The 12,277-nt window shown below is 41.9% G+C and overlaps 2 protein-coding genes across 2 annotated transcripts in view; one reads left to right on the forward strand and one right to left on the reverse strand.

Annotated features, from left to right (window-relative positions):
• The window catches only part of R3HDM1 (R3H domain containing 1), a 180,653-nt gene that overhangs the window by 150,137 nt on the left and 18,239 nt on the right, over positions 1–12,277 (forward strand). The window contains 2 exon segments of the mRNA XM_027768764.1: positions 5,422–5,525; positions 7,981–8,153. Coding sequence (XP_027624565.1) covers positions 5,422–5,525; positions 7,981–8,153 — 277 coding nt within the window.
• On the reverse strand, positions 1,059–1,577 carry LOC102503410 (nudC domain-containing protein 2-like). The gene is made up of 2 exons (XM_014584662.2): positions 1,346–1,577; positions 1,059–1,270 (listed from the first exon to the last, which is right to left on the reverse strand). The coding sequence occupies exons 1-2, from the start codon at positions 1,575–1,577 to the stop codon at positions 1,104–1,106; spliced, it is 399 nt and encodes a 132-aa protein (XP_014440148.1). The 3' UTR covers positions 1,059–1,103.

Consider the following 12,277-nt stretch of genomic DNA (forward strand, 5'->3'; position numbering starts at 1 on the left):
CAGTGGCCGGCTGCAATTCAGGTCCTGGACCTAGTGGTTTGCTTTCTCTTTCTCTTTTTTTTTCCTCTCTCTCTGTGTCTCTCTCTGGTCATATTAAAAAATAAATAAATAACAGTGGGGCCAGCAGGTGGCATGGCAGTTAAGGTGCTGGATTCCCACATGGTCAACCATAGCTCAAATCCCAAACCTGGCAGCTCGAAACTCAGAATGATTATGTATGCATATATGCCCAAAATCCCAAGAGGAGAATGGAGGAGAAAGAATTGTGGCATGGTCTAGGGATGATTTCTCACTTTATTTCTCTCTGTCTCTCTTTCTCTTTCCAGCGAGCACACACACCCTGTAGGAAAAAAACTCTCATAAATAAATAATGACAAAGTAAATTAAATAATTATGGGTTTTTTTTTTTTGAGAGATTTTCACTGTAGGGCGCGTGCGCTCGCCAGACAGACAGAGAGAGACATAGAGACAGAAAGCGAGAAATCACCCCCCAGGGGGGATGGTCACGCCGCAATCCCTTCTCCTCCATTCTCCTCTCGGGATCTTGGGCACGCACGCACACGCGCCCGGCGTGAGTTTTAAGCCACCGGGTCCGGGACACGAACCGCGGTCGACCACGTGGGAATCCAGCAACATAGCCATTACGCTAACTGCTGGTTCCCAATAATTATGTTTTAAAAGAGAGTTTTGTTTTGTTTTTTTCTATTTAGAAAAGTTTATTGAACATTATTCCCACAATACACTTATCAAAAGAAAAACTTATTTTTTCCTGAAGGCACCCTTTCATTCCACATGATCTACACTCTAATGTTTTTTGTATTAAAAATATGGTTAAGTATGAAATTAGTAAACCGCAGCATATAAAACTTCATGCTGAGCAAAAATAAGTCCAAAAAAAGGTCACCATATATCCAGAGAATAGTCCCCATAGTATGTTTCCTATGTAAATCATATTTGAATACAATTTTTAGAACCACACTTAAATATATTCTGCAATTTGTTAACTAAAGGCATCCACATTTTCTTCTGCCACATATCTGTTCCTTTGATTAAGCTGGCAACTTCTGCTAGAATCCAAGAAATGCAGGGAAAAAAAAAAAAAGTTACTTCTCAAGGTTTGAAAGATCTGGTCCACCTTTAGTGTAGTTTCCTGAGATTTCTACTCCACTGAAGTCAAAACCAGGATTTTCTTTCTGGAATCTCTCTAATGTCAGCTTTCTCTGCATTTGATCTTGTACCCACGGATCAGCTACATATTCAGATTCTAGTGAAGAAGTCCAACAATTCGCTGCATCTCTCTTTGTTTTTGTAAGAACAATCCGGACCATTTTTCTGTCCTCCAAAGTCCATGTTCCCTCATCAGCTATCGTAGAATCAAAGAGTTTGCCCTTGAGGATCTCACGGCCACCCACGGCCAGTGCCATATGCCGGCTCTGCAGGCCGCACTGGATATCCTGCGCACAAGTGCCTGGAGGCACTTGAACTTCAATGAGCACCTCCTCCAGAGTCTGGTACCACTGGCCCCACAGCGTTCCGCAAGGAACCACCCCACTACGTTCCTCAAAGGGGGCCGACATACTCCAGGTGCCTCCCGGCAGCGGTACCAGCCGCACCAAGCGAGCCAAGCAAAAGAGAGATTTTTTTACCTCTGGATTATCATTGAGCATTATAGGCCAAAGAAGAACATTAAATTGGATCCTCTGAAAACTCCTGATGTATTTGTTTTTCTATGAAAAAATACATCATGACTTTTTCAGTAGAAAATGTGAAAGAAAAAATATGTTAGGTATTTTATAATGCTATTTACCCATCTCCTGTGTTCTGTAGAGGCATCCTGTAGCAATTTCATAGTCTCTACAATATGTTACACAATTTGGCTAAAGAAAAAATGGCATTGGCAAGGCTAATTTTTATTGCAGTGGCCTTAATACTTTTGAAAGTTCTTAAAGTTCCCTTTTTTCTATTGTCTCCCGAGAAACTTTCATAAGTTACTATAAAACTTATTTCCTTCTGATACATTATATAAATCTTTATATTTTTAAAGAGAGAATGGTATTAAGTGACTGACTCATGTGTTCTCCTTTTTCTCTAGAATGTGTAAGTGAGTTAAGAGTTTGGCTCAGGGGATCAGCAGTTGGCATAAAGGTTATGTCGCTGGACTTCCATGTAGTTAACCACAGTTCAAGTCCTGGTGGCTTAAACTCACACCGGGCATGTGTGCGTGCATGCCCAAGATCCTGAGAGGAGAATGGAGTAGAAGGGATTGCAGCATGGCCATCCCCCCCGGAGTCTGATGTCTCCCTTTCTGTCTGTCTTTGTCTTTCTGGAGAGTGCATGCACCCTATAACAAGAACCTCTCAAAAAAAATAAATAAATAAAAAAAGAGTATGGCTCAGGACCAGCAGATGATGTAATGGCTATGTCACTGGGCTTCCATATAGTTGACCACGGTTCGAGTCCCAGGCCCGGTAGCTAAAACTAATGCCAGGCACGTGTGTGTGCATGCCTAAGATCCCAAGAGAAGAATGGAGGAGAAGAGATTGTGGCGTGGCTATTCCCCCTGGGGCATGATTTCTCACTTTCTGTCTCTCTGTCTTTCTGGCTAGTATGCGTGCCCTATAGCAAAAACCTCTCCAAGAATAAAAAAGTATTGCTCATTGTCTAGTCTGTGACCTTTGAAATATCCATGTCTCTCTGGGAGATTATTAGTAGAGGCCTGGAACTCAGTTTTAGAATTCTAAAATTTGATTTTTATTCATTTACCCAAGTGTAATGTATGGAAAAACTATTGTATACTAACTATAAAACTAAAACCCATTATAGTGATAAACTTGAATAGCACTTTGTGGTTTAGGGGTATGGCCACCTCTCAGAGACTCAAATATTATTCCCTATTCAGGTGGCTTCCTGTCACCCATTGCCTCAAAACATGAGCCATTAGAGTATGCTTAGGGAACAAGATCAGCATCAGGGGCACTATGTGGCCCACAAGAACTGTTTACCCGAATATTTTCCTCAGTATCAACACATTGACAGTCCATCTCTTTTTAAAGAATTTTTTGTTTGCTTTGTTTTGTTTTTGCTATACAGCATGTGTGCTTACCAGAGAGAGAGAGAAAAAAAGTGAGAAAAGAAAGAAATCTGCCAGGTCCGTGACTTGAACCATCGTTGGTCATGTGGGAGTCTAGTGCCTTAACTGCCACACCACCTGCTGGCCCCTACAGACAATCTCTTAAGCTGTATTAGTAACACTGGTAGCTGTTGTTCATACAAAGATTTTGGCTATAGGGCACGTGCACTCACCAAAGAGACAGAGACAAAGAAACAGAACACAAGAAATCACCCTCCGGGGATTGGCCACGCAGTAGTCCCTTCTCCATCCTCTTCTCTAGATCTTGGGCATGCACACCCATGCGCCCAGTGTGAGTTTTAAGTTGCTGGGTTCAGGACACAAACTGCAGTCTACTACTTGGGAGTCCAGCTACATAACCATTACGGCGTCATATTTCAATCACAGTTAACATCAGTTTTAGAAAGTATTTTACTGGTCCTTCCCTTTTCATTGTTTTCTCCCTTTTATTGAACTGCAGAGTTACTACCTTGCAAAAAAAAAAATGAAACTAGGGCCAGCAAGTGGCATAGTGGTTAAGGTGCTGGACTCCTATGTGACCAACCATGGTTCAAGCCGTGAACCTGATGGCTTACTTTCTCACTTCCTCTCCCTCTCCCTTTCTCTCCTTCTCTCTGTCTCTCTCTGGAGAGCATGCATAACCTATAGCAGATTTAATAATGATAGTAATAAATAAATAATAACAAGAAAAAATGGACCATCAGGTGGCATGGTGGTTAAGGGCACTGGACTCCCACATGGCTGACCACAATTCGAGTCTCGGACCTGGTGGCTTGCTTTCTCACTTTCTCTCTCTCTCTCTTTCTGTCCCTCTCTGATCAAATTAAAATAAACAAATAGAGTTAAATAAAATAATTCTTTACAAATAAAAAACAGTAAAACTACACTAATTCTCATTAATTGGGGGATTGTCATCCTGAATTACAGTTGCTAACTTTTCATTACAGACATTTTTAAACATACTTCACTACAAACATAAGTGTCCTGAACCTCCATATGTCCCTTACTTAACTTTAATAATTATCAGCAAATGACTAATCTGTTTCTGTTTCTCTTTCCTTCCCTCCTATATTATTTGACATAAATCCTAGGGTGGCTAGACAGGGTAGCAGTAAAAAGTGACACTATGCAGGGACCAACAGATGGCATAATGGTTATGTAGCTGGACTCCCACATAGTCAACCGCCGTTCAAGTCCCGGACCAGTGGCCGAAAAGTCATGCCAGGCGCATGTGCATGCATGCCCAGAATCCCAAGAGGAGGAGGGATTGCAGTATGGCTGTCTCCCCGGGAAGTGATTCCTCACTTTCTGTTTCTCTGTCCCTCTCTGTCTCTTCGGCGAGTACATGTGCCCTACAGCAAAAATCTCTCTTAAAAACAAATTTTTTTTCAGAGTGTAGTCTGTTGTTTCCTTTATCCTTACTACATTTTCTAAGTAATGAAATATTTTGAGGAGTTTTACCACTGTCAAGCAACATACTCTCACATGTAGCTCAGTGAAGATGCAAATACATTAACTTTTATTTTTTAGCATTAGTGAGTTATTTTTCTTTTTAAATAATTATTTGAGTAATACAAATGATAGAAAGGACTGTAAAGTAATGAATGGTAGAATTAGGAATTGTTTTCTCCTGGTTATTAAGAGTCATGGTTTTTGCTGGGGGTCAGCAGATGTCGTGGTGGTTAAGGTTGCTTGACTCCCACATGGTTCGAGTCCCAGACCTGGCAGCTTTCTTTCTCACTTTCTTCTCTCTCTTTCATTCTGTTCGTCCCTGGTCAAATTAAAATAAATAAAGTTAAATAAAATAATTCTTTTTTTAAAAAAAAGCCATGGTCATTGCTTTAAAGTGATTTTTTTTTTTTCTCAATTTTGCTATAGGGCACATGCAATCACCAGAGTGAGGTTAACTGAGAAATCACGCCCCAGGGAAGATGACCACACCACAGTCCCTTCTTATCCAGTCTCCTCTTGAGATTTTGGGTGCACAAACACACACCCAGCAAGATTTTTAAACTGCCAGGCCCGGGTCTTCAGCCACACCATCAGCCATGTGGGATCCAGCCTCCTTATCTTCCATGACATGTGCTGGCCCTATAAAGTGATTTTTATGCAGTGAAATAATTGCTTATAATTTACAGAGAAGAGTTAAATTTGACTTTTATTGCTAACCAATTTGAAAAATAATTTTATTTCATTAAGTCTGTGGACTATTTATACCAAGAAGCTATACAGTTGTCTGCATGTCATCGTGCTGTGTCTTCGTGTCTGAGTGATTTCTCTTTTCCTCACAGCTCTTCAGTAGGTTACTTGCAGCACCCAGGATCAGAACAAGTACAGTTTCCTCGAACTACTTCACCATGCAGTTCCCAGCAGCTTCAAAACCACCAGTGTGCAGGTAAGAGCAGAACATTGAAAGAAAGGTAATGGCGTGTCATTTGAGAAACAGTTCACTTCCTGTAGGCATTTGTACAAAAAGTGTCTCAACCTATGAGAGGCTGTGGTAGACCCAGGGTACTTAGTATGCCATGCTGGGTCAGGGTGAACACTGAACAGTCCACCTCTTCCTTTTCTGTTGCTGCTGCTGTCACATTGCCATCCCGCTTCTCCTCTTGCATAGATATTGATATTCTCTGGGGTCCTTTCCTAGACGTCTTCTCATGACCCTTCTAGCCCTGACTGGATAATCCAGCCATCCCCAAAGCTTCAACTGTGCTTTTGGTCAACTACTCCCAAACCAGACAGGACCACACAGCCAACTCATTATTGGATATCCCAACCCAGATGTGTTAAAGGCATATTGAACTCAATATTTTCCTTCTGGTTTATTTTTCTCATGTGTTACTTGTAGTAATCTCTTATTTGCTTTGCTTATCTCATATTCCCCTCACCTCCAACTTTCTTCCTCACCAACATACATACGCACTTTCAAAAATTATTGTCCTGAGGCAGAAATCTCTTCATATCATTCCTCTGAATACATAACTTGGATTGAGGGACCAGCAGATGGTGTAGCAGTTACATCCCTGGACTCCCACATGGCCAGCCATGGTTCGAGTCCTAGATCCAGTGATTTAACTCGCACCAAGCGCATGTGCGTGCCTGCCCAAGATCCCAAGAGGAGAATGGAGGAGAAGGGATTGCAGTGTGGCCATCCCCCCTGGGGGGTGATTTCTCACTTTCCCTCTCACTGTCTCTGTTTCTCTCCCTCTCCAGTGAGCACATGCACCTAAGGCAAAAACCTCATTAAAACAAAAACAAACAAACAAAAAAAAAAACTTGGACGAGTTCCCCTTCTGAACTCCCTTTCAAGTAAGCCTTCCATTTATACTTTGGTCTTTGAGTCATACAGAACTTTATTTACACAATATGCTGTTCCTTTTTATACTAAAGGTAACTCTTATAACTGTTCTTTACTCTGCCTGGAATGCCTGACCATCATGCTTTGTTTGTCAAAATCATGCTTGTCTTTATTGTAACTCAAAAACGTCACCTGTCTAGGATGGCGTAATGGTTATGTTGCTGGACTCCCACGTAGTCGACCATTGTTTGTGTCCTGGACCCGGCAGCTTAAAACACTGGGCACGTGTGAGATATGGCCAAAATCCCAAGAGAGTACAGAAGGAGATGGGATTGCAATGTGGCCACCACGCCCCCCTTGGGGGTATTGGGGTATTTCCTTGCTTTCTGTCTCTCTGTTTCTCTCTGGCGAGTACACATGCCCTATAGCAAAAATCTCTCAAAACAAAACAAAATATCACCTGTTCTACAAAGGCTTCTCCTAGCCCTTAAAACCAAGTTCATTCTTTCTCTCTGCTTCCATAGTAGTATGTTATTTAAACATATTCATACCACTATATTTATTATCATTATTTTTGGACATACGTGAGTTCCTAAGAAACAGTTAATAAATTATTAGACTGCATGAGCCACTTTGAGATTTATCTAAGCAGCCAGCCCTTCCTTGGTGTGCCTAGCCAGTCAGGGAAACCATGGGGTCATCGGAAAAGTCATGATGCATTTTTGCATAGAAAAATATGGCTTTTCCAATGATTCAATATTAATAGAAACCACTTTAATAGTTATTACAGTGCAAACTGTGTTCCTGAAGGCAGGGGCCTGGTGAGTGCCAGATGACATACATGCCTAATACTAGTAATGCTGCAGTACTAGCACACAAGAGAAGTAAGTAAGAGGAGATAGATACAGTTTGCCTCTCTCTACCATGTAACTTGCCAAGTGCTTACTCACATGTGATCCTCAGAACAATATAGAGTCTGCCATAGAGGCCTTCTCTGCCACCATGTTTAAGATGTGAAAACAAGAGATGAATTTGCTTTCCCATTGTCAGAGGATCTTTCCGGGTACTAGATTGTACTTTCTGACTCCCACACCCCAAACTTTTATCTACTGTATGAAATTGATTCATCAATTCACTCTCTTAAAAGATGGCTTTTTACTGTCAGTGTGTTTGTAGGATCCTTTTTTCAAGAAATGTATTTGTGTACTTGGAATAATGCCTGTTTTTTCAGTTAATCTTTTTTTAAAAATAACGTACCCTATGGATCAGTCTCAGTTGTGCTTCTCCTCATTAGGTCCTGCTCAAGGTAACTGAGTTCTCCTGAGTAACTACAAGCCTGGTATTTGGATAAGTGATATGTTTAGACCCACAGGACCTATTTTAATGTCTTTTAAATACGCAGTGCTTGTACCATGACATACTAGGATTTAAATTGGCTTGCATATCTAATAGTAAGATAGTGTTCAGAAATATGAAATTATTGTTGTTATCCTAGTGTTCAGACATACCAGCTAAAGTATACTGGTTACAGTTTCCAAATTCTGATTTCCAGCTGTCCCACCACAGCCACCTGGTGGAGGAATGGTGATGATGCAGCTCAATTTACCAAACAACCCACAGTCTCGGTCCCACTCACCGCCCCAGTGGAAACAAAACAAATATTACTGTGATCACCAGAGGGCACAGAAGTGTGTGGAATTTAGCAATGTAGACAATATTGTCCAGGTAAGATGCTTTAGTTCATTATCATTTTGAAACTTTATTTTCATCATGTAAGATTGATCTATAAGGTTTGACACGGAGTTTCAGCTCCTCTCAAGCAGCAGTTGTAACGTTCTCTATAGTCAGACAGTGTGCTTCAATATTTTAATATCATCCAACTTTACATGTCTAAAATTAATCTTTAACTTAAAAAATCAGAGTATAAACTAGATCTAAATATTGGTAAAGAAAGAATTGGTCACTCATCCTGGCTTTCCCATATGAACTGAATTGTAGTGTAAACAGGATGTCTTCATCATAGAAGAAATCTAATTAATAAATGCAAAAGCAATGGTAGAATTAGTAAATCATCACTTGGATTCTTTTTTTAATTATTTAATTTTATTTACGTTTTTTTAAAATGTTATTATTCACTATAAGCCACATATACTCACCAGAGAAAGAGAGAAAGTGAGAGAAAGCCACCAGGTTTGTTACTTGAACCTGGGTCAGCCATGTTATAGTCTAGCTCCTTAACCACTACACCATCTGCTGGCCCTCCCCATTAAATCAGTACTTTGGAGCCCTATTAAAATATTAAGGGACCAGTGGGTTGCATGGTGGTTAAGGCATTGGACTCGCACGTGGCCAACCACAATTCATATTCTAGACCCAGCAACTTCAAGATTACACCAGGTGCATGTGTGTACATGCCTAAAATTCCACGAGGAGAATGGAGAAGGGATTTCAGTGTGGCCACTCCCCTGCGGGATGAGTTCTGACTTTCCCTCTCTCCGGCAAGCACATGACAGACACCTCTATGGCAAAAGCCTTAAAAAACAAACAAACAAAAAAAGGTCAAGAGAAGAATCATCAGCAGATACTATAAAATAAAAATATTATGAGATCAGCCAGATGGCATGGTGGTTAAGACACTTGATCCCACATGACCAACTGCATGGTTCAAGTCCCAGAACCAGTGGCTTGAAACAGACACTGGGCATATGTGCATGTGTTCCCAAAATCCCAAAAGGAGAATGGAGGAGAAGGTATTGTAGCATAGCCACCCCCCATGGGGGGAATCTTCTCATTTTTCTCTCAGTCTCTTTGTCTCTCTCCAGTGAGCACATGCACCTATAGCAAAAAAAAAAAAAAAAAATGTACAAATGTATGTTTATGGGGGTCTGTAATACGGGTGAATTAGGCAGACAAAACTGATCGATTATAACGTCACTAAAATAGGTGGTTTTTATTATTTGATACAGAGTATGTGTCCTTCTAAAGAGAGACAGAGAGGAAAAGCGAGGAAGCACCCTCCACAGGGAGTGAGCACGCATGCACGCACACACACAGTGTTTCTTTCTTTTCTTTTTTTTTTTTTGGAAAGGTTTTTGCTTTAGGGCGCGTGCGCTCGCCAGACAGAGATACAGAAAGTGAGAAATCACCCCCCATATGGGATCCAGCCACCTTAACACCACACCACTGACTGGTCACGCCGCAATCCCTTCTACTCCAGTATCCTCTCCGGATCTTGGGCACGCACACACACGCGCCCAGCGTGAGTTTTAAGCCACCGGGTTTGGGACGCGAACCGCGGTCCACTACGTGGAAGTCTAGCGACATAGCCATTACCCTAACTGCTGGTCCCCATACAGTGTTTCTTAAGCCACCTGATCCAGGACTCAAACCCTGCACTTAGCCATATGGGATCCAGCCACCTTAACACCACACCACTGACTGACCCAAAAGTGGGTATTAATGTCAAACCAGTAGATGGCATAATAGTTACCTCACTGGACTTCCATGTAGTCGACCGTGGTTCGAATTTTGGACCCAGTGACTTGAGAATCACACCAGACGTGTGTCGTGTGTGTGTGTGTGTGTGTGTATGTGTATGCCCAAAATCCAGAGAGAAGGGATTGTGGCATGGCCATCCCCCTGGGGAATGATTTCTCACTTTCTTTCTCTCTGTATCTCTCTCTCCAGCAACGGCATGCACCTATAGCAAAAATCTCTCAAAAAAAAGGAGGGGTGTTATTGGGGCCAGCAGGTGGCGTGGTAGTTAAGGTGCTGAACACTCCCACGTGACTGAACATGGTTCAAGTCCTGAGCTTGGCGGCTTGCTTTCTCACTTTCCCTCTTTCTCTCTCTATCTCTCTCTGATCAAATTAAAATAAAATGAATGAATAAATAAAATTTAAAAGAAAAAAAAAAGGTGGGTATTAATGTGTGTGGTAGGAAGTACATAATATCACCTACAATGTACTCAAATTTGGATCGATAGACATATATGTGGCTCCCTTAAAATGCTTTATGTACATGTGGTGTTTTTAAATAAACTTGCCAGCAAACTTTGCAGTATCTAGGTTTGAGTGTCATAAATCCTCTTCATGTGCTCCCCTCGCAACAAGTATTCCGAAACAGCGAGCGCACTCCATGCAGTCAGCCCCGCCTGTGGAGGAACAGTGCTTTTTAGAGATGCTTTCTGGTTTCCATTTGGCATACTGGCCGGCAGTGTTGCAGTTGTGGCTGCACCCCTACTGTGTATAGATCAGGGTGAACTGGTCTTGTTCCATTTCCAGGCTTTCAACAGCTGTCTCCATGTTGGACAGAATCCCTCAAGCTAATTGCTTCCGATATTAGTAGCTTCTGTGCCCCCAGCAGGATCAGCAAGTCACATTGTGTGACAGCTTCCCTGTTTCACCCACTGAAATCTTTCTATCAGAGGGCTCTATTCACAGTCAGCACCAGGGTCTCCTTATCTTCTTGAGGTCAGTTGCATTGTGGGGTTTTTTTGTTGGATTTTTTTTTTTTTTTGAGAGTTTTTTGCTATAGGGCACGGACACTCGCCAGAAAGACAGAGAGAGACAGACAGAAAGCGAGAAATCACCACCACCACCCTCCCCCCAGGAGAGATGGCCATGCAGCAATCCCTTTTCCTTCATTCTCCTCTCGGGATCTTAGGCACGCACACACATGTGCCTGGTGTGTGTATTTAAGCCACTTGGCCCAGGACTTGAACTGCAGTTGACTACAAGAGAGTCCAGCTACGTAGCCATTACGCCAACTGCTGGTCCTGTCATTTTGAGTTGTTGTTAAAATTTAATTTTATTTATTCATTCATTTATTTTTAAATTAACCAGACCCACACACACACACACACAGAGAGAGAGAGAGAGAGAGAAAGTGAGAAAGCAAACTACCAGGTCTAGGACTCAAACCACGATTGGCCAATGTGAGAGTGTACAGCACCTTAACCACCTCTCCACCTGCTGGTCCCTGTGGCCAATTGCATCATCTTTTGAAAAGTGCATGCTTCGCTCGGACAACTCATTCAGCAGCAGAGGGACTTTCAGTGACTTCTAATAGAATTTTGATCCAAAGCTTAGGACACAAGCCATAGCAGTAAAATTGAGTAGCATATAATATCATCAGACTAAATTCTGTGTATTTTGCTGCAACCTGGCTTGTATGTGTTTTATGTGTGTTTAAATGAATATATTAAATACACATGCATATACTCACACACATACACAACAGATCCAAGACTGACTCAATTTGAAATGGTTGACTTTTTTTTTTTTTGGAGAGATTTTCACTGTAGGGCACGTGCGCTCGCCAGACAGACAGAGAGAGAGAGAGACAGAAAGCGAGAAATCACCCCCCAGGGAGGATGGTCACGCCGCAATCCCTTCTCCTCCATTCTCCTCTCGGGATCTTGGGCGCGCACGCACACGCGCCCGGCGTGAGTTTTAAGCCACCAGGTCCGGGACACGAACCGTGGTCGACTACGTGGGAGTCCAGCGACATAGCCATTACGCTAACTGCTGGTTCCCGAAATGGTTGAGTCTTCAGTGTATTAAGTAGTTTAGCCATGATTGGAGAAATGAAATTTAGCACAAGAAAGAAAAGAACTTAATATACAATAACGAATTCTTTTACCTACAAATCCCGGTATAGAGCACTTGGGGATGGGATGGAGTGGGTTGTTGAGACAGTCAGATCAATAAATTGATTCAATGTTCCTACCCCTGCAATTTTGTGCAACATAGCACCCTGTGCTGTGGAAATAACTGTTCTTAGATTTTCATTATAACTGGACTATTCAGGTTGCCTAGAGGGAAAGGGCATTTCTAATTCTAATAAAA

The sequence above is a fragment of the Tupaia chinensis genome, unplaced genomic scaffold (genome assembly GCF_000334495.1).
Source record: "Tupaia chinensis unplaced genomic scaffold, TupChi_1.0 Scaffold147433_1, whole genome shotgun sequence".
NCBI classification, from domain to species: domain Eukaryota; kingdom Metazoa; phylum Chordata; class Mammalia; order Scandentia; family Tupaiidae; genus Tupaia; species Tupaia belangeri.